At 50.7% G+C, this 21,820-nt stretch overlaps 1 protein-coding gene and 1 pseudogene across 4 annotated transcripts in view; one reads left to right on the forward strand and one right to left on the reverse strand.

The window, feature by feature from the left end:
* Positions 1 to 6,758, reverse strand: part of Txnrd2 (thioredoxin reductase 2) — an 89,591-nt gene extending 82,833 nt beyond the window's left edge. For 2 of the 4 annotated variants that reach the window (XM_036195425.1, XM_036195424.1), the window contains exons 1-2: positions 6,542 to 6,756; positions 2,977 to 3,045 (exon numbers count right to left, since the gene is read on the reverse strand). In XM_036195425.1, the coding sequence (XP_036051318.1) occupies positions 2,977 to 3,045; positions 6,542 to 6,644 (172 nt within the window). In that variant the 5' untranslated portion in view covers positions 6,645 to 6,756. Of the gene's footprint in view, positions 1 to 2,976; positions 3,046 to 6,541 lie in introns of all 4 variants that reach the window. The other 2 variants (XM_036195427.1, XM_036195426.1) reach the window with 2 other exon arrangements.
* Positions 6,759 to 9,512: 2,754 nt separating this feature from the next.
* LOC118588842 lies at positions 9,513 to 21,079 on the forward strand (annotated as a pseudogene).
* Positions 21,080 to 21,820: the final 741 nt, after the last annotated feature.

Genomic DNA, 21,820 nt, shown 5'->3' on the forward strand with positions numbered 1-21,820 from the left:
CTGAAGAAGTGCCCTTCCCTCTGCAAGCTCACTTTGGTTTTTTTCTGTTTGGATTTATTTTTTAGTATACATAAATCATGCTCTGTATTAGTGTGGAAAATACAGGTACTCTTAAGGATGCGCTTTCGATTCTCCTTAGTGCACAGTCTGTTATATGGCCTGTACATGTATGAGCCAAATCCTCCTGGTGGTTCCTTGTAGAATTCTTTTGTCTGGGTGCCTCGGTGCCTTTCTGCTCAGGCCCATGCTCCTCGGGCCTGGGCTTCCTTGCAGCGGTACAGAGGCGTAGAGGCTGACTTCCAGAGCACGTGTCCAGGCCCACCCCTGCCACTCTTCGACTCTCCAATCTAGCATCCTCATGGCCTGGCTGGAAGATTTTTATTTTTACTTATTTATTTGGTTTTCTGAGACAAGGTCTCTCTATATGCAGCTCTGGTTATCCTGAAACTTGCTGTGTAGAATAGCCTGGTCCCTAATACACAGAGATCCAAACGCCTCTGTTTTCTGAGTGCTGGGATTAAAGGAATACACCACTACACCTGGCAAAAAACATTTTTTTATTTAAAAATGATTTTATTCATTTTGCATACTAATCACAGATCCCCCTATCATCCCTCCTCCCACTCCACCCCTAATATTTTAAATTGACTTATTTTGTGTGTATGTATGTGTGCATATGCATGTACACTACATGCATGCAGGTGCCCGTGTAGACAAGAGTTAGGTCCTTTGGAATTGGAGTTATGGAGCCTAACTCAGGTGCTGGAAACCAAACCCAGGGCCTCTGCAATACCAGCAAGTGCACTTTAGAAGTTGAGGCAAAGGATCAGCAGTTAAAGGCCAGACTCAGCTATATAGCAAGTTCCAGACCATCCAGGGACACACTGGAACCTGTCTCACACAAAACAAAACAAGGGGAAGGGAAGCTGGCAATAGTAATGGGCTGAACTGTATCCTCCCTGTTAAAATTCATACCTCAGTCAGCCCTCAGTACCAGGGAATATATCTGGAGATAAAGACAGACAGACACGCACACACGCGCGCGCGTGCGCGTGCACACACACACACACACACACACACACACACCAGGATCCGAGAGATGACTCAGCAGCTGAGAGCACTTGTTGCTCTTACAGAGGACCAGGGTTTGGTTCCAGCACCCCATGGCAGCTCACAAACATCTGTAACTCCAGTTCCAGGGGATCTAACACCTTCTTCTGGCCTCTCTGGACACAGACACCAGGCACACAATGCACATGTCTATGCACAGACAAAGCAGTCATGCACATTGAAAAAAGAATACATGTCCACATGCAGGTGAACAGACGAGATATGGTCGGTCTATCATGTGCTGTCCCAATGCAGGAAGAACAAACTACATACACTCGCTGAATGGTCAAGACTCAAACTAATGATGCCGGGGGCTGGAGAGATGGCTCAGTGGTTAGAAGCACATATTGTGCCTCCAAAGGACTCCAGTTCAATTCCCAGCACTCATGTTGGGTAGTTCACAAGCTTTCAACTCCAGTCAGAGAAATCGGACATCTCTGGACACTGAAGGCTCCACATAATGTGTATACAGACCCACACACAAACACTCACAATGAAAAATAGTAAAAATAAATATTTAAAAATGGTGATGCTGAGCGAAAGGAGCCAGAGTAGTAAGTACAGAGTGACTTCCACTGCTGCTCACTTTACCAATGGCAAGCACCCACAGTGGGAAAAACGGGCCAGTGGTTGCCTGTGGGACAGGAGAGGGAAGGCAGGAATTACCACGCTCTCTGGGACACTCAAATCCGTGTCCGAGACTTAACCTTCAGTACCAAGGACTATGACTGTAATTGGAGATAAAGTTAAACAGGTCTCAGGGTGGCTGGTCCCTTGTCCAACGGTAAAGAGAGATTAGGGTACAGAAACGGGAGTTTACATGAAGACATGAGAAGCAGAGAAGCCACAAGCAGCCAGTCCTGCTGACACTTTGGTCTTCGACTGCTAGCATCCAGGTCAGTCAGTCCAGGGCTGTAGTTATGCAGCCCACTCAGAGTTGGTGAGGGGTGTCAGGGACAGTCACCATCCTCACCACAGTTCAGGTTTCAGAGACACACCCACCTGTCAGACTGCTCACTTGATTTTGATTGATTTACTTACTTTGAAACAAGGTCACGCCAGGAGAGGGGGTGTGGGGGTGGGGTGGTGGCCCACGCCTTTCATCCTAGCGCTTGGGAGGCAGAGGCAGGCGGACCTCTGTGAGTTCGAGGCCAGCCTGGGCTACAGAGTAAGTTCCAGGACAGGCTCCAAAGCTACACAGAAAAACCCTGTCTCAAAAAACAAAACAAAACAAAACAAACAAACAAAGAAACAAACAAAAAGAAACAGGATCTCATGTTACCCAGGCAGACCTCAAACTCTGAGACTCAAGTGATCCTCCTGCCTCAGCCTCCTGAATAGCTAGAATCACAGATGTTCATGACCAGGCCCAGCCTCAAGTTATCCACTTTAAATATGTACTGGTATACTGTCTATCAATTCTCTTTAAAATGGTACTCCACCTCAAAAACAACAACAGAAATGTGGAGCTGCAGAGATGGCTCAGGGGTTAAGAGAGCAGACTGCTCCTGCAGAGGATCTGAATTCAGTTCCTGGCACTCCTGTTAGATGATGGCTCTCAACTACCTGTAACTCCAGCTCCAGGGAATCTGGTGCCCTCTTCTGGACTCTGTGAGAACCTGCACTCACAATCACATACCCCTATGTAGAGGCATATACATGTAATTTAAAAATAATAAAAATACATTTAAGACAAAACAAATGGGGATGGAACTATGCCATTCTCAGGAGAGGCCAGACTCAGGATTAGAGGAGACATCTGTTCCATAGCATCTGCTTCTGGACATATGGCCAGCTTCTCCTAGGAGACCCAATAGCTTCAAAGGCCCAACACAGCAGAGGAGACACAAAATACAAAATACATACCTTCCTTGGCACAAGCTAGGCCACCAGATCCCCCACCAATCACCAAGAGATCGAAGCTCTGCTGCCCTGCTGAGGAAGAACAGAAGGTAAGAGGTGCCCGAGCCAGCCCTGACCTTGCTCTCTGAAGGGCCAGCGGCTCCATACAGTTCTAGGTGGTACAAAGCTTATCAGGATGGGGAACCCTACCTGGGGCAGTCAGGGTGACCACACTGTCTACACAAATCAGAAAGCAGCATGTGGAGAGGTTGGCTGTCAGGGTATGTGACCCTCTTTGTAGAGAATCTCCCTAACTCCCCAAAGGAGTCTCAGAACCTAAGACTACACCCAGAGTCCTGAGCCAGACAGAACAAAAACATTGTCATTCGGTCTACAAGCTTTTCAGTGGTGAAGGCAGTTCTTCATTATAGCAACCATGACTATCTCTGTAGCCCCTTCGGCAAGAAGCCAAGGGCTCATACAGCCAAGAGTCTCAGAGTCATCCTCTGATCTCCATTTGTGTGCCAGGAGAATGTGTGCACCCACACCCATGCACACACTAAATAAATACAAAATCAAATGTAAAAAGAATAGTTTTTAATGGTCACACCTGTCTTTGTACCCACCCTAAGTAGACAAGGCTGCAGAGAAAACCCTGGGGTTCAGATACCCCTCAGAGTCACTGGCCTACACCCCTCTACAGGAGCACACAGCTGATGGTGAGAGGTGGCCCCGCGTTTGCAGACCCACAACTGAATCTATCCCAGGCTCAAGTTCTGAAAAGGCCTGAACAGTTACCAATTATTGGATGGCTTTGATGTGATCCTAGAGAAGAAAAGAAATTAAGTGCTAGGAGGCAAGCAGCCCCTCAGCTCCAGAGAGGACCAGCCTGACAGCTAGAGCCTGTCTCTTGCATTTGGGGGACAGATTGGGGACCCTAGATCCCTGGAAAAGGCTCCTACCTTCCATTGCCAACACCTTGCCAGAGTGGGGCTCCTACTGGGTCTCTCTTCCCTGAAGCCCTACACTGTGCCCTCTCCCGTTTGCTATCAAGCTAGTAGTAGGGCTGGCTTATCATGGGCCACCTGCTTTCCCACTGTGCACACCCAGGAGCCTCCCCTCTGATAAACACTGGAAGAGTCACACAGGAAAAGTTAACAAGGGTCAGGGGAAGGATACAGCAGCCTGCTGTGTGGGGGTGGGGGATGCAAAATGCAGGGGTGGGGGATGCAGCATGCAGGGCATGAGGGATGCAGCCTGCTGGGGGTAGGAGATGCAGCCTGCTGGGGTTAGGGGATGCAACCTGCTGGGGGTAGCAAATGCCATTCTACGGAGCAAACCTGGAGAGCAGATGTCAGCAGACACCTCACCTGGGTGATGGCTTCCTGGTTGGAACCCTGACATGCTGGCCTTCACTCACTATGGATAGGCCACTCCTCCTGCCCAGTGGCATCTCTAGAACACCCCTCTGCTTCATCTCTGCCTCCTGACCCACAGTGTTCTGGACAGGTGAGCAGAGAGCATAGCTCTGATGGAATGACAGGATCCAAATAAAGGGAACACAGCTCTGATAAAGCAAGAGGGTTCCTTAGACTGGCTGGCCACCCAGAGGAGTCACCTGTGTGGTGAGGGGTTCTGTACAGCTCTTCAGAGGATACCAACAGTCTTGTTTGGGAGATGCACCACACCCCAACCACTAGCTGGAAAACATGGCGTGTTCCTGCTCTAGAAGGACAGACTGCAAGGCTGCAGGGGACTCAAAAACAAGTGGACTCTGGAATCATATGGTGAATGGCATCTTCCCTGGACCCTATAGGATTCACACCTCAGCAAAGCTCTGTGTCCAGAATCCTCCAGACAGTGGTGCCTCCTGCTCCCCTGAAAACAAATCCCAAACCACTGGGGGTTCCAGGCCTGGGACTCCCGAAGCTCGTCTACAGATTTAAAGAGGATTTTTCCTTTAGTGATTTTACCTATTTTCATATGTATGAGTGTTTGTGTGTGTGTGTGTGTGTGTGTGTGTGTGTGTGTGTGTGTTTGTGTATGTGTGTGTATGTGTGTGTGTGTGTGTGTGTGTGTGTGTGTCTGTGTGTGTGTGTCTGTGTATACACGTGCACTCTCCATGGGCATGCAGTGCCAGAGGTCAGATGTGGGCCTTGGATCCTCTGGGACTGGGCACCATCTGGGTGCTGGGAATTGAACTTGGGTCCTGTGGAAGAGCAGTCATTGCTGAGTCATATCTTTTACTGTCACTGGGTGATGGTACCAATGGCACAGGTACATTGATTTCTTTTTTTACCCCTACAAAACCATTGTAAATATTCCCACCTAATATAGGCAGCAACGAGGCTGAAAGAACCAGAGCTCTGAGAGTTAGATCAACCCTAGGTCCCTAAGGTCTGTCCCCTAGGTCCCCACCTCACATGGTAGGGCCGGCTTCCAAGACTCTCCCAGGCTAGCTAGCTTTCATCAGGGAGCTAAAAGACCTCTTCCAATCCTGCAGTTGGCCGGCCTGCCCTCCCCCTGCAGGCCAAGGGCCAGCCACTGTCCCTTTCATGCCACTACCTCTGTGCTGTGAAGATCCCTGGCCTGTCTTTGCTCACCTCCCTCTACACTCGCCCACTGTGGTCAGAACTGAGTTCTGTCATTCCAATCCTGGGGGCAGTTCTAAGGATAGTCACCATGTGACTGCTTGGAGAAGACCATTCCAGGAACAGCCATACCAGGACCGATGGGAAACTCTGGAGGAACTCGGCCTGTCCAGGACAGCGGGAACAATGTTGAGGGGTTCCCAGCTCCCACCGGGGCCGTTTGAAGTTGATTACTATCCTGATTTCAGCAATAACTCTCCCTGGTGCAAAGCAAACAAGTTGTGTCTTCTCCTCTCCAAGGATATTCACAGACCCTGACAATCACTAGGGCTTGGTCCCATGGCTCTCTAGCATCTTCTCATGTATTCCCTGTATGTACACGTAAAACGTCCTTGCTAGGTGGGACATGAGGGTGTGGACTTGTGATCCCGACATTTGGAAGCTGAGGCGTGAAGAGCAGTTCAAGGCCAGCGTGGGCTGCATGACCATGACTCGAAACCCCAAAACCAACAAAACAGAAAAACAACAAATCAATGGCTGAAACTTGGGAGGAAACCAGAAGGCCAAAGAGTCAGTGGCAACTAACTAGGCGGTCTGAGGCCAGCTTGGGCTTCATGCGGGTGGGTGTAGGGGCAAAACTAAAATATCACAACAACAACAACAACAACAACAACAACAAACAGGACCAGCAACTAGGGAGTGGCGGGCCAGTGGGGTGCCACGTGACCCCAGAGCCCTTGACATCCCCACAGGGCCACAACTAATCCTGGGGACAGGACCTCAGGCCAGGCAGCTCAGCATTGGAGTCATCTGAGAAGGGAGCGACGGGCTAAAAGCAGGTCCCCTCCTGCCCAGGACAGCGGTCCTCGGATACCCGGTCCTGCGTGGCGTGCCCACGCGGACACACCCCAGCACAGCCCCGCCACCGCGACCCCACGTGGACACACGCACAGGCACCCTCTTCCTCTTCCCGTGCACCGCCCACGACCCCACCCTACCTCCCGCTGCGTCCGCCGCGCACCGGGTCCCGCGTGTCCAGGCCCGTGTCCGCGACCGGAAGTGGGCGACCGGCCGGCGCAGCGCCGCCACCATCGCCGCCATGGTCCGGGGACCTCAGGCGGCCGGGGCTGCCCTTCGCGCTGCCTGAGCCCTTCGCGCCTCCCGGGCAGACCTGTGCGCGGCCTGGGCGAGGTGAGTGCTGCGGCCAGAGCGCCTGCCCCGCGCTCAGCTCAGACCCGGGGATCGCGTTCTGCACCCGGGGACCGGACTGGGCTGAAGGGCGCTGATCTCAGGCGCGGGTTCTCCAGGCCTGGGTACTGGGTCTCACCTAGGGGGACGTGGGCCGGGGCCGGGGAACGTGGACACTGGGAAGGGGTCTGATCCCGGCTGGGGGGCGCTGAAGTGAGGCAGGTCTCTTGTCGGTGCTGGGGTGGGAGGTAAGCCCGGTGGGACTGTCCCTGGAGTAGGGCTCAACCTGGACAGGATGTGGCACATCCAGGCCCTGGCCCATCATGAGAGGGTCTCACTTAGCTCTGGGATGCAGATCAGAGGGTCAGAGGTACCAGGCCCATGGGTGGTCAGTGGAGTTGGAAGCTGTTAAGCAATCTCAACAGGTATTCTCCAAGAGGATCTCTCTTTGCAAGAGAATGGGCAGCCCATTGAAGCTGAGGAGCACTGGGGCAGGCTTTGGAACAATGTGAGAGAAAGAGGAAGTCTTCCAGCCTGGCACTTTGGTGACCTTGTTGGCCCTCCAAGCCTTAGGAGTACAGAGGGAGCTGTCACGGGTAATTGTCGCCTCTTTTAGGAGCTTGTGGTGGGGTAGGGCCCCAAAGGACAGCTTGTCATAGAGACACAGCACTACTCTAATTAATGGAGGGGCGGATCCCCCATTGGGGCAGAGGTGGCACCAAGTGGATGTGGTTCCGAAGGGGAACAGAGAGTGCAGAAGTCAGTGAGGAGCAATTACACGAATTAGGGAAGAGGAGGGAAGGGCTGTGGATGCAAAGCCTCATGGTTTTGCTGCTGGCTGGGGCCTATGGAGTTAATTCCCATTCTCCCACAGACACTGAGGCTAGGGGGACTTAGGTCAACCATCTTGAATTTTCTCAAGCAGACACTTTGGGGTCTAAAGTCCTCTAGGGATGCAGCCTTGGGCTCTCAGATGGTTCACGTTTAAGTCTTTAAAAGGAGTTTAGCCAAACGTGCCTCAGACTTCTTGATCAAGGAGAGGACACTTTTCCAGGAGGAGAGAAATCCTACTAAACAGAAGTCCATTTTCGGTTCCATGACCTTTCCTCTCACAAGAACTAAGTGTACTAGGACAAAGATACTCCCTAGCTGGAAGGAGCAGACGTTTCATGAGGGCGGTTCTTCAGAAAACCAATAAAGGTTAATGTTTGCTTCAAATTGCCTTTTGAGTCCAGTGGACATGTGTTGAACATGATTCTAGATGCCAGTGGCCAGGTGTCTCTGACCGGGGGTGGTTGGGGTGGGAGGGTGTTGAAGGGATTCCAGATATCCTGTGAGTGTATGAAGTGTATTGACCACAAGGTTTCAGGCATGATCATTTCCCAGGACAGTGTATGGACACAGTAGAGGACTTCTTCCCACATGGCCCATGGAACTGTGGCTCCAGGCAGAAGTTTGTTCACAGAGTATTTGGTGTTTTAAAGTGTCTAAAGTTTCCATCAGGGTAGCTGCATCAAGCTTGTGTCCCAACAAGAACCCACACTGTTGGGCTTTTGTTCCAAGTGATGAGAAATTAGGAAGGAGAAAAGCTGAGAACAGAGTTGTAGGCAGACATTGAAGCCAGATGTCACATGTGGATGTATTTGCTCCCAGCCAGAAAGAGTAAGAGAGTGTGGTGGCACACACCTGGGATCCCAGCACTCAGGAGGGCCATCATGAATTTGATGCCTGACTGTGCTGCACAGTGATTTCTAGGCCAGCTTGGGTTACAGAATGGGACCCTGTCTTTGAAACAAGAGGGCACAGTTTCCTTTTCGCAGATGAAGCTGCGAGATGGTCTTGTGAGGGACGTTTTAATTGGGGATGACAGGGTACTGACCCAGTGAAGCTCCAAGGGGCAAACACTCTGGCTCTAAGAAAGCACAGTTTGCTCCTGTTGCTGGTTCCTGTTTTCTAAGCTGGCCTAAAACTTGCACCAGGACTCCTGCATCGGCGGCTCCTGTGTTGGACAACATTTGGGAGCCACCATGCCTGGCTCTGTGTGTGTATGTGTGTTTGTGTTGGGGAGAATGGGCAAGTACATGCCATGATGAACATGTGGAAGTCAGGACAACCGTGGCTCTTTTCCCGACTTCCTCTTTGGTCGAGGCGGTGTCTTTTCTCTTGTGTACCATTACCTATGCTATATTAGCTGGCCCAAAGCTGAGGTGCCATTTCCCTCTCTCTCTCATCTCACAGCACTGGGGTTATAGGCATGTATTGACTTGAAGTGGTTTTGGGGATCGGAACTGATTGGTCTTCCTGTCCCGGTTGTTTTAACATCATTTGCAATGCCTTTAGGGAAACATTATTATTTCTGTAGGAAGTTTTGTCTTGGTATCATTTTTGTTTGTTTGTTTGTTTTTGAGACAGGGTTTCTCTGTGTAGTTTTGGTGCCTGTCCTGGAACTCGCTTTGTATACCATGCTGGCCTGGAACTCACAGAGACCCGCCTGGCTCCCGAGTGCTGGGATTAAAGGTGTTCGCCACCACGGCCCGGCTTATCAGTTGTATTGAAGATTCTTGAGCCTGAGACAGCAGGAAAACATAAACTAGATCCTGGGATAAGGGGCTTCTTTTCCTTTTCCCCCAAGTTTCCCTGACTTGAGAAGGGTGAAGAATGTAGTTCAGACAGTTGAGTGCTTCCCTGACATGCATATGAGACTCTGGGTTCTCTCTAACACTTAATATAACTAGGTATGATGGGATATGTTTCTATTTCCAGCACCCAAAGAGTAAAGCAGGAGGATCAGAAATTTGATGTCATCCTCATCTGCATAGCAAGTTTGAGGCTACTCTGGGCTACATGAACCACCCAACACTCCTCGGACCAAAAAAATTAATCAACCAGCATGTAAGAAAACAAGATGAATCCCGATGCATAGGTACGTCCTAAATCCTCAGAATCTGAATCCCGGCATGAGGGTGTAGAGCAGTCATGTTTCAGTTACAGCATTTGGGAGGTAGAGGCAGGAGGCTCAGGAACTCAAGGCCAGTCCTGGCTATGGAGCAAGTTCAAGCCACAGGAGAAGATAGAAGAAGAAAGGGAACTAAGACTGAGAAGCTGCACAAATCACCTCCCTTTTGATCAAAGGCAAAACAACATTTTGACTTTTTCACAGTACTGGGATTGCACCCAGGGCTTTGGTGTATGCTAACTCTCTGTACCACTGAGCTATACCACAGCCCAAGATTATTGTTTAAAAAAGAATTCTAAGCCTGTGCTGGTGGTGCACACGTTTAATCTCAGCACTCAGGAGGCAGAGACTGGCAGAGCTCTGAGTTTGAGGTCAGCCTGATCCACAGAGCAAGTTCTAGGACAGTCAGGGTTACACAGAGAAACTGTCTCAAGAACCAAAACAAAAACTCTGGGTTCTGAGGGATGGATCGGGTTTAAGACCAAATGCTTCTCTTCTAGAGGACCTGAGTTTGTTTTCCAACACCCACATCAGGTGACTCATGACTACCTGTAACTCCAGCTCCAGGAGATCCAAGCCCTATTCTCTGTGGGCACACATACAGACACATAAATAAAAATAAAAAAGACTTGTAGCTGAGCATACTTTTAATTCCAGCACTAAGGAAGCAGAGGCCATCAAATCTTTGTGAGGCAGAGGCAGGTGGATCTCTGGAAGTTCAAGTCCAGCCAGGTCTACAAAGCGAGTTCCAAGACAGCCTCCAAAGCTACAGAGAATCCTTGTCTCAGAAGAAAAAACAAAAAAAACAAAAACATATAAAACCAGTGTTGGGCTGGTGAGGTGGCTCTGATTACAATGCTTACTTTCTTCCAAGCTGATGACTTGGATTTGAACCAACTACCAAAAGTCATCCTCAGAGGACATGAGCCATACACACACATTTAAAAAAGAGAGGCATATACCCAGTCAGACACAAACTTTTTTAAATCGTTCTGTACATCTAAAAATGTCTAGTTCAAAGGTAGAGCGTTTGCTGTGCCTGGCAGACAGAGCTGCGGATTTGAACCCAGCATGGAGAGAGAAAGGGGAGGGGATGTGTCCCACATCTGTAACTCCAGCACACAGGAAGTAGAGACAGGAAGACATAAAGTCATCATCAGCCACTAGAAGTTCAAGAACAGCCTAGGGTGCAGGAGACCCTGTCTCAAAAAGGGAAGAAAGCTGAGGAGGATGGCCTGGTGGGTATTGTGCTTGTCACACAATGTGAGGGCCTGAGTGCAGAACCCGACCCTGTAAACATGGCCAAAATGACAGGACATGGTGGCACACACCATTAATCACAGCACTCAGGATGCAGGGGCAGGTGGATCTCTGTGAGTTTGAGGCCAGCCTGGTCTACATAGAGAAATCCAGAACAACCAGGACTATATAAAGAGAGCCTGTCTTAAATAAAAAACAAAACAAAAAAATCACAACAAAAATGGGCAAGATGGTCACCTGCGTCTCCAGGGATAGGACTGAGGATAGGCTGATGTCCAGAGCTCACTGGCCAGCTGGTCCAGCTACCTGCAAGCTCCACATTCAGCAAGAGACTCTGCTTACAAAAAAAAAAAAAAAAAAAAAAAAAAAAAAAAAAAGGTAGAGAGAGCAATATAGGAAACCCAATGTCAATGTCTGGCTTGCACAGAGTACACACCCCAGGTATACAGGTATACATGGAACATGGTATACTTGTTTGTTTTGGTGCTGGGGCAGAGTCTAGGGGTCTCAAATAGGCTATGTTACTTGTGAGCTGCATCTCAGCCCTCAAATTTGTTTTTTCTTCTTATTCAACTTCAGGAGGTTGCTTTGGTGGAACCCGGAATCCTTAGAACTCCTGCTAGGGTAAGGGGTCAAATTTTAGAGACCACCCAGAGCTGAGCAGCTGAGTAGTGGGGCCCTGTCTGGTGGGGAAGGACGGAAGCTGTGGGACATGGCTCAGTGTCCAGTGTCTGTGCCTGTAAGTGTGTGGAAGCCTCCAGGCTCCATCCTAGTCTCCTCCCCACAAACGAAGGAACTTGGAGTGGGGGTAATGGCAGGGGAGGCGTCCTAGAGAAGACAGCTGTGGGAAAAGCATGAGGTCTTAACTTTCCCCAGACCACTGGTGCTTCAGGTGATCCTTGACAGCCACAACGACGGAAAAAGGGGTGCTGGGTGTTGGTTGCATAGTGGTGTTTTTGTGCGTTGACACAGTGGTGATGTCCTAGCCTCTGAGAAGCACCCATGGGGAACTTAGGAGCAAAGAGTGACAGCAGAAAGGACTTACAAGGAGGCAGGAAGACAAGCTTCCAACCTCAAAACCAAAGCTTAAGTAGTCACTTGGAACCATGAGCCAGAAGCCTTCAGCCTGAGAGGAAGGCAGGCCAGGAGCCACCTGGCTTCCAGTGAGTGGGAGAGGAAAAAGTCTGTCCTCGGCAGGCCTGTCAAGCCCTCTCTGCCCTTACCATGCTCACTGGAGGCCTGCTTCCTGCTGAGAGAAAAGCAGGCCTGCCCTACACTGGGTCTCCAGAATCCTGTGGTTGGCAGGATTAGCTGCACTATGAAAATGCCTGTGCAGAGCAGAGGCCTTAGGTCACATGAGCGGTGCCTTTGAGAAGAAAGCAGAGGAGGCTTTGAGACAGGTTCTCATGGAGCCCAGCAGAACTGGAATGTGCTACATTGCTGAGGATGACCTTTGGCTTCTCTTGCCTTTACCCTCGAGTGCTGGAACTGGGTATATGTGCCCTTGTACCCAGTTTGATGGCACACTAAAGATCCAATCCAGAGCTTTAAACATGTTAGACATGAGCTACATCTCAGCCTTATTCACTTGAAGGTTGTTTGTGTGTGTGTGTATGGTATATGCATGCGTTGCTGTGGGTGTGGGTATATATGCACATGCATGTCAGGGTCAGAGGTCAACATCACGGGTCTTCCTCACTCTCCACCCTATTTTTTATTATTTAATGTGTATGAGTGTGTTTGCACGCCTGCATGTCCATGTACCATGTTTGTAGGTAGGTATAGTATTCAGAGGCTTGAAGAAGACATTGGGTCCCCTGGATTTCTAATTATAGTTGTCAGCCACCATGTGGGTTGGGTGCTGAGAACCCTGGTCCTCTAGAAGAGCAGCCAGTGCTCTTAAGTGCCGAGTCATCCCTCCAGACCCCACTTTATTTTTTGAGACAGGTTCTCTTACTTATCTGGGGCTCATTGATTCAGTAGGCTGGTATAACTCCTGGGATGCACCTATAGGAGCTCACTCCATAGCCACAGCTGGCTTGGGGCTCACTGTATAAGCTCATTAGCTTTAAACTGGGAAACTTCCTGCCTTGGTCTCCTAACTGTTGGGTTGCTGACATGAGACACATGACTGGCTTTCTCTTTAAATGATGGGGATGCGGGGCCTGACTGGTAGGATGCCTGTGTGCATGCTCTTGAGGGTCCATCTGCAGCGCTGGAAGGGAGGAGTTGCCATCTGAGGTATGCAAGGCCCTTGTCTGTTCAGTTCTGGAGGCATCTAAGCTGGGCTTATTACTGTCCCAGGGGCTGGCTCATTAGACCAGACTACCCTCGTCTTGGATGGGTGCTCTGTGCTTCCTGGGCATGTCTATGCCTACAGGCACCAGGCGTTATGTAACCTGTCCTGCAATGACTTCAGTCCTGCAGGATCTGGGGAACTCACACCCCAGTTTACAGAGCAGAGAACTGCTCAGCAGTGAGAATGGCCAGGCCCCAAGGACCTGTCCTGAGACTGGGCTTGGGGTTCCTGCCTCCATGATTACGGGTACAAGATCCCTCCTGGCCCCCCTGCTGCTCAGTCACAAGAACATCTTGATCTTGGAGGACACAGATCTGATCTGAGACCAGAGTGCAGCCTGTGGAATGCAGGGGACCCTTCAGAAAGCCTGTGTCCGGATGCAGAGGGATGCAGCAGCAGTCTGGCTAGAGGCTTCTACTCAGAGAAGGCTCAGGTGGTATTTGCAGACTTAAGTGTCCCAGCTCCATTACTGCTGTTACTTCTCTCTCTCTCTCTCTTTTTTTTTTAATTTTGTTGCTTTTGCTTTGTTTAAGTTATTTAATTTTTTTATGTGCATTGGTGTGAGGGTGTCAGATATCCTAGAACTGGAGTTATAGACAGCTGTGAGCTGCCATGTGAGTTCTGGAAATTGAATTCGGGTCCTCTGGAAGAACAGCCAGTGCTCTTTTTTAAGATGACAGCTGGAGGCACCCAGATGCAGTAGGGATGGCACTGGTGCCTGGAGGCTGTCATGGACTTAAGTGGCCTCCACAGAATCTCATGTGGCCCTGGGGCTTTTGAGACAGGTGTCACTGTGCAGCACTGGATGGCCTGGAATGCATGATGTAGACCAGGCCTGGAACTCAGTCCTGACCCTCCTCTCAACCTCCTGTGTGTTGGAAGTACAGATGCGCACCACCAAGCTCAGTCTTCCCCGACTCCCCCTCTTCCTTTCCTCTTCTTTTCTCTCCCTCCAGACCTTCTCCCTCTCAGCCAGAGTAGTTCAGAAGCCCTGCTGGGGCCTTGCAGGACTTCCCCTCACAGGTATAAGGGAAGTTTATGATTCAGTTCAGTACCTGGTTCACATCCCAGGCTGTACATCATGCCTTCCTCTCTTCCACTTAATGCTGTCGCTCCCAATGTTGTCATAATGCTCCCGATTTACCCCCGGCCCCATCTCCAGGCTCCCTCTGTGTAGCCCTGGCTGTCCTGGAACTCACTCTGTAGCCCAGGCTGGCCTCACACTCACAGAGATCCACCTCTGCCTCTGCCTCCTGAGTGCTGGGATTAAAGGCTTGCACCACAACCGCCCTGCTTGAGGCACTGTCTTAATAAAGCTCATTCTGAAGAGTAACTGGCTCAGCTTCCTTCTCCTTGTACTAACACAAAGTCAATAGTTGATAACAGTGAAGAATCGAACCCAGACCCTAATGTGTGCATGTGTACCCCGGGTTTTAGCAAGCATCCAGCTCAATCTTCTCACATCCGGGAACTTGAGTGTATCAGACAAGATGGAGAAGCATGCTAATCACACAGTGTGAATGAGCTGTACCCAGCTCAGGGTTCAGCAGAAACAGCCTTTAAGCAGATGATTAACATCCCTTTCCAGTCCCACCTGGCGATTTTGTAAATAAGTGTGGGATAAAAACATCAGACTTGGCCATTTGTCTGGCACGAAGGGCATTCACAATATTGCGTAACCTTCACCAGAACTTTCTCATCTTTCTGCACTGTAGCTCTCAATCCATTGAACAACTCCCTCCCCCTCCTCAGCTTCAGTGGCTGATCTGCTTCCAGCCTGGGAGTGGACTCCTGTGGTATTTGCTGTTCTGTGTCTGGACGACTGTGAAGTTCTTCAGCTTGGAGAAGCTTGGGCTTGCAGACACAACCCTGGGGCCCTGCTCTCCGCTCGGGCTACACAGCAATTCACGTGGTGATTCTGGGATGGCCTCTGGAGGAATTGTCAAACTGTTTCCACCAGTTTTCATCTCAGCAGTGTGCAAGGGTTCCAGTTTTTTCATATTTTAACCAACTTTATTATCTTACTTTAAAATAGAAAGAAAAAAAAATCAGGCCTGGTGGTGCAGGCTCCTGCTACTTGGGAGTTTGAGGCAGGAAGATTATAAATTCAAGGCTTGCCTGGGCTACAAAGTAATTTCAAGGTCAGCCCGGGCAATTTAATGACAACTTGTCTCAAGGTAAGTGGCTGTCAGTGTAGCCCAGTAAAGCCTTGTGCAAGATCCTAGTCAAGTGAATCAGTCAATACAAGGTTGAACAGCAGGAGGAGAACACGTTTTGTTTTTGTTTTTGTTTTTGGTTTTGTTTTGTTTTGTGTGTGTGTGTGTGTGTGTGTGTGTGTGTGTGTGTGTGTGTTTGTTTTCTAAGACAGGGTTTCTCTGTAGCTTTGGAGTCTCTCCTAGAACTCGCTTTTTAGACCAGGTTGGTCTCAAACTCACAGAGATCCACTTGCCTCTGCCTCCCGAGTGCTGGGATTACAAGCTTGCGCCACCACCGCCCTGCAAACACATGTATTGTATTAATGTTGCACAGCCCTGGAGATTTCCACAAGAAGATGTGGACCAGAGAAATGACCAAAACATTGGACATGGTGCCACACACTTGTAATCCCAGCCCTCGAGAGGATTATGAGTTCAAGACCAGCCTGGGCTATATATCCTGGCTCAAGAAATCAGGCTGATAATGCAGTTTAGTAGTTGAGTGCCTGCCTCGAGCACACAAGGTTCCATCCACAACCCAAAGGAAATAAAGAACAAGGGCCACAGCTTACCTGCTTTCTGAGGCAAAGTGATAATCTGTAGTGAGAAAGAGGGCACACATGTCTGGAGTAGGCTGTGAATTCTAGGGATGTCACTTGGTAATCTAAGGGGCTGTGAATCCAGCTGGAAAATGAGCATCTCCATACTCCAGTGAGGTCATTTACTTGGGTCCCCAGCTCCATGAACAGTTTCTGCTGATGAAGGCTATCGTTCTGTCTTGGTAACCGAGGACCCTCTTCCAAGAAATCTTCACATTCTGCTGCATGTAGGAACACAGGTAATGTGGCCCATCATATACCCACAGTTCCTCTCTCAGCTTGAAGCAGTCAGAATGCCAGTTCAGTGTGAGATGAAACCTCCTTCACTGAGAAAGCACCAGGGTTGGGGTCCATGCCTCACTGGCCTCCACACGTGGCTCCAGGAAGCCTCATTTGTCGGCTCTGGCCAGCAGCTGGCTGTGGTGAGCAGGGTGCCAGTCTCCCCTGGCTCTGACCCAGTGAGTCATGTGGGCATATGCTCTGGACTTCAGCCCCTCCTTTAGCAAAAGGGACCAATGGGTGCACTAAGCTGAGCACGTGGTGGGTGAGGCAGGAAGGGCACACAGCACATAAACCTGTCTGCCTTGCTCTGGTCCCACAGATGCTACTCGCTGTGATCTCATTGGGTGTCCTGTTGTTGGCCCTCGCATGGAAATTGGCTTGGTAGCTATTTTGTGTTTGGGCAGCAACCAGTCCGGAACCTGCTCATGAGTAACACAAAGGAGCAGCGAGCGCATCCTTCGCCATGTGCAGCAGCATGCCAAGCCTGGAGACCCCCAGAGTGTCCTGGATGCCTTTGACACCTACTACTCAGAGAAGGAGCGGGCCATGCATGTTGGCGCCATGAAAGGTACTTGCCCTGGCCTCTAGGCGGTGGCCTAGAAATGGGAACCCAGAACTGGGCGTGGTGGTTGAGCCTGCATGGGAGCCTGTTAAAGGGATAGGGAATACGGGTCATGCTCCTGGCTGACCCCCCCCCCTTATAGACCATAACATTTACACATGAAGGAACAAGGTACTGGTTGGGGAGTGCGATGGGGGTGTGTGTGTGTCCAAAAGCCAGAGTACTCTCCAAGGGTATGTACAGTGAGGTCCTCTGGGCTATCAGGAGCCAAGGACCTTTCTCCACGGCAGTCAGGAACATGAGACAAGTGGGAATGTCACTGGTCTAGAGAGGGGCGAGACCCAGACCTGGGGGTGGGGTTCCCCTCCTGCTTGTGTTCACGTCTTCCTCACCACCCTCTAGGCCAGATATTGGATGCAGTGATTCAGGAGTACAACCCCCTGCTGGTGCTGGAGCTAGGAGCTTACTGTGGCTACTCAGCCACGCGGATAGCCCGCCTGCTGCCGCCTGGAGCCAGGCTTCTCACCATGGAGATGAACCCTGACTATGCTGCCATCACCCGGCAAATGCTGAACTTGGCAGGCCTGCAGGACAAAGTAGGACCCTGTAACCAGTGTGGCTGGGAGGGCTGAGCAGGCAGAGGGGAGGGTGAGGTGCATGGTTCAATCACTAGGCACCTGCCATGTCAAAGAAAGAAACCCCAGCAGGTTGGGACACAGTCTTGCTGACCTGTCCTACACAGCACAGACTCCTCCAGAGCCCCAAGGAGATTGATGTATATACATGTGGGCTCCAGGCAGGCTCCTGCATATCCCTGCGGGCCCAGCGCTGACAGAATACTGTTGCAGGTCACCATCCTCATTGGGGCATCCCAAGACCTCATCCCGCAGCTGAAGACCAAGTGTGATGTGGACACCTTAGACATGGTCTTTCTTGACCACTGGAAAGACCGCTACCTGCCAGACACACATCTCCTGGAGGTGAGCTGAGCTGCCCCTGCTGGCAGGATGGCTTCTGTGCTGTCACTGCTGGGGTAACTGGGCCTCGACCTCTCTGAAGATCCCTACTGAGGGTGGCCCAAGGGCACAGAGAGCCCAGAGACAGGCTGGGAATCTGGTGGACTGCAGAAGCCCTGTGGCAGGTGGAAATGGGAGGGGGTTCTGGGTAGGAGTGCCAGGCCAGGGATCCCCTGCCCTACAAGCAGGGGTCTGAACTGGCCACAGCATGGGTCTGACTGGGGGTCCGCTGGGGCTAGCCACAGGAATGGCAAGCATGTCCTGGATCTTCCTGAAGCTTTGGCTATCCAAGTGCAGTCTCCCTAGTCCCTTCCGGCCCTCAGCACTGCTGCTCAGCCAGCTTCACCTAGCAGAGACCCCCAGTGAAGGTTGGGGAGCCACCCCACTCCCAAGTGACGAGCTTGAGGGGACATTACTTCGTTCTGCTACCAGAAAAGGGACAGGGGGGCTCGTTGGCCTTCACTGGGCTTCCTCACAGTCTTCCATAGCCAGCATGGTGCTGTGCCTTGGTGTGGCCCAGCCACAGTTGTCTCAAGAGTTGTACACCCTGCCATGTCTAGAATGTGAGGGGTCAGCCAAGGAGCCCATGGGCAGGACAGGCCATTGTGGCTTGGGCGTGGTTCAGATAGTTCTGGGGAATGTAAGGGCACAGAGGAAAAGTCAGGCATGAATGAGCTTTGGGCAAGTGATGGGGGAGGGTGAGTCCTGGCATCTAGAAGGATTTTTGCTGACCTTGTGGAGGCATGGATGGTGCACGGCGGGGGGTACTCAGAGCTCCTTCAAACTGTTGTAGAGGTGCTGAGCACTATGGTGGGAGACAGGCATAGAGCAGGGCCAGGAAGTTGTATCAGAGAATGTTTCTAGCAAGAGGGCAGGCAGTCAGGGGATGGAAAGGAGACTAGCAGGGTAGGCCTACCCTGGGACGTTGGCTTGGACAGGCCCATCCCTGGCAGACACTGAACATGAGTACAGACAGCAGAGTGGTCAGGCTCCACTTGACAGGAGAGCCAGGCCACAGTGCAGGGAGTGGGTCTCTGCAGCTTTGTGTGTGTGACAATCGCAGGGGCCCTGGACAATGGTTAGGAGTGCAGCTCTGTTCTGCAAGGGCATAGATTCCACTGCAATAGGATGGTGGGGATTTTTTGTTTGTTTGTTTGTTTGTTTGTTTGTTTTTGGAGACAGGGTTTCTCTGTGTAGCTTTGTGCCTTTCCTGGAACTTGCTTTGGAGACCAGGCTGGCCTCGAACTCACAAAGATCCGCCTGCCTCTGCCTCCTGAGTGCTGGGATATAAGGTGTGCACCACCAACGCCCGGCTTTTTTTTTTTTTTTTTTTTTTTGGGGGGTATTTTTATTTTGTGTGTGTGGTGCTGGGAACACTACCTTAGGCTGCAGTTCCAACTGAGCTACACTTTAGGCCTTGCTATTTACTGGATTTACTTTCCATTTTTGGGTTGCTTTGTGTGTAATGTGTTTGAAGACAAATGTCTTATGTAGCCCAGGCTAGCCTGGAACTTCCAGTCCTCTTGCCTCAGCCTCCTGAATGCTGAGATTACAGATGTGGGCCACATCAGACAAGATTGCTTTAACTTTTGTTTCATGATTATGTTAAAAACAAACGCCTAGGCTTCCTGAGCAACCTTCAAATAAGACATCCAGGTGTCCTGTTTCCTGCTCCCCGCTCCTTGCACTCCCCTACACAAACACACACACACACACACACACACACACACACACACACACACAGTCCACTTCCTTGTCAGGTACTTTGTTATTTATATGCTCTCATACTGTCAGCAGACATACTTGCTGGAGTGGATAGACAAGTACCCTACAGGGGAGGTTTCTCAAAACCACAGGTTCTAGAGCCATTGCTTTGGGAGCCCAGAAACTGCTCCTTCCTCCTACTCAGAGCCCAGGCACCTAGTGTCTTCCCTGGCCCAGGTAGAAAGTCTAGAACAGATCTTTAAGGTTAGGGTTGTTGGTGAAGACCCCATTTTTTTCTTTTTTCTTTTTTTTTTAGATTTAATTATTTATTATGTATATAGTGTTCTGCCTGCATGTGTCCCCCCTGCACGCCAGAAGAGGGCACCAGATCTCATTACAGGTGGTTGCGAGCCACCATGTGGTTGCTGGGAATTGAACTCAGGACCTCTGGAAGAGCAGCCAGTGCTTTTAACCACTGAGCCCAAACCCATATTTTTGGCACAGAGTGTTTGAGAAAAACTGGCCTTCTGGTCCCTCCATCTCTCTTCTCAGTCAACCTACAAACCTGTGTTGCCCACATGCCCCTCTAGGTCTGGGTACGGATACTGCGGAGAAGTGACTCCTTGGGGGAACAGCTGCCCCTAGATTGCAGTGGGTTTGCCAAGCATTCATGACCCTCCCTGTCTGTCCCCTGCAGGAATATGGCCTGTTGCGCAAGGGGACAGTTCTTCTAGCTGACAATGTCATCGTCCCGGGAGCCCCTGACTTCCTGGAATATGTGCGGGGGAGCAACAAGTTCGAGTGCACACACTACAGCTCATACCTGGAGTACAGGGAAACGGTAGACGGCCTGGAGAAGGCACTCTACAAGGGTCCAAGCAGCCCATGACGTCTGGACCATCAGCCTACCCTGAGATGCCCTTCCCGCTTCCTTCTGCAAGATGACACACACTCACACTGACCCCGCTATGCTTCTGGAGCCTGTCCTCAAGGGCTATGGCTCCATATTGTCAGCACTGGCACACTGAAGGTAGTGAGCTCACCATCCATAACCACTGCAATAGACCTGGAAAGCACCTGTGATAAAAGGCTGCATTGAGCTGGAGGTGCAATGGTCCCAGTGCCTGCCCCTCATGCAAGAGGCCTTGAGTTTAATCCTAAACGCCAGAAAACAAAAGGGATTAAAAAATAAATAAAAGTCAAAGCAGGTGTCATCCTGCTGGTGTCACCAACGGTGTCACCTAAGAGATTCTCACAGGGTCAGTGGCAGATCCCTGGGCACTGCCATCACCAATTAGGCCCAGCAAGAAGTCAGGAAACTGGAAATATCCAGATGCCGTTTGGCTGCTACCAAATGGCAACAGTGCGTGTGACAATTCTGTCACCAGCAACTCACACTTCATCTTAAGAGTGAATCATCAGCTTTCCAGGTGTGGTGGCGCACATCTTTAATGCCAGCACCCAGGACTTAAGGCAGGCAGATCTCCGAGTTCAAGGCCAGCCTGTTCTACACAGTGAGTTCCGGGACAGCCAGGGCTACAGACTCTTGTCTTCCCGAGTTACAACCTGTTTTCTAGTTAATATGTGATTTTTTTTTTTTTTTTTGGCCAGAGCTGAGGACTGAACCCAGGGCCTTGAACTTGCTAGGCAAGCACTCTACCACTGAGCTAAATCCCCAACCCCTAATATGTGATCTTTTATCATAAAAGAAATTAAAGATCTAAATATATGGATATAAGAGATCCACTCAATTATTCTTCTCCACTACCTTACTGCTCTCTTACCTGCTGAACAACATGACAGACAGCCTTTGCGGCATCTTTGACTGGGTAGGCCGGGGCTGTGGGGCCATGCTGTCCCCTGCTGCTCTCCACCCTGTGTGGCACTCAGGAGACAATCTCTGCAGCCCTACTTCCTGACTTACAGAAGAGGAAGTGGGCTCAGCCCACAGGGCATGTCTGCCCAGGCCCCCAGCTGCTGAGGAAGCACCCATCCACTTTGTCCTCCACGCCTCAGAAGGGGCCTGTTTCCAGAATAGAAAAGATCAGCGCCTCCTCAGCTGATCCCGCCTGCACCTACATCAATCAGCCAGTGCACCCTTCCTGGGCTGAAGGTGCCAACAGGAGCCAAGGAGGACAGGAGAGGGCAGGACCTCCAGGCCAGGGGCAGAGCCTCCCAATTCCCGCCCCCCCACCCCACCCTGCGCCAGGGGACTT

Source organism: Onychomys torridus, chromosome 8 (assembly GCF_903995425.1).
Source record: "Onychomys torridus chromosome 8, mOncTor1.1, whole genome shotgun sequence".
NCBI classification, from domain to species: Eukaryota; Metazoa; Chordata; class Mammalia; order Rodentia; family Cricetidae; genus Onychomys; species Onychomys torridus.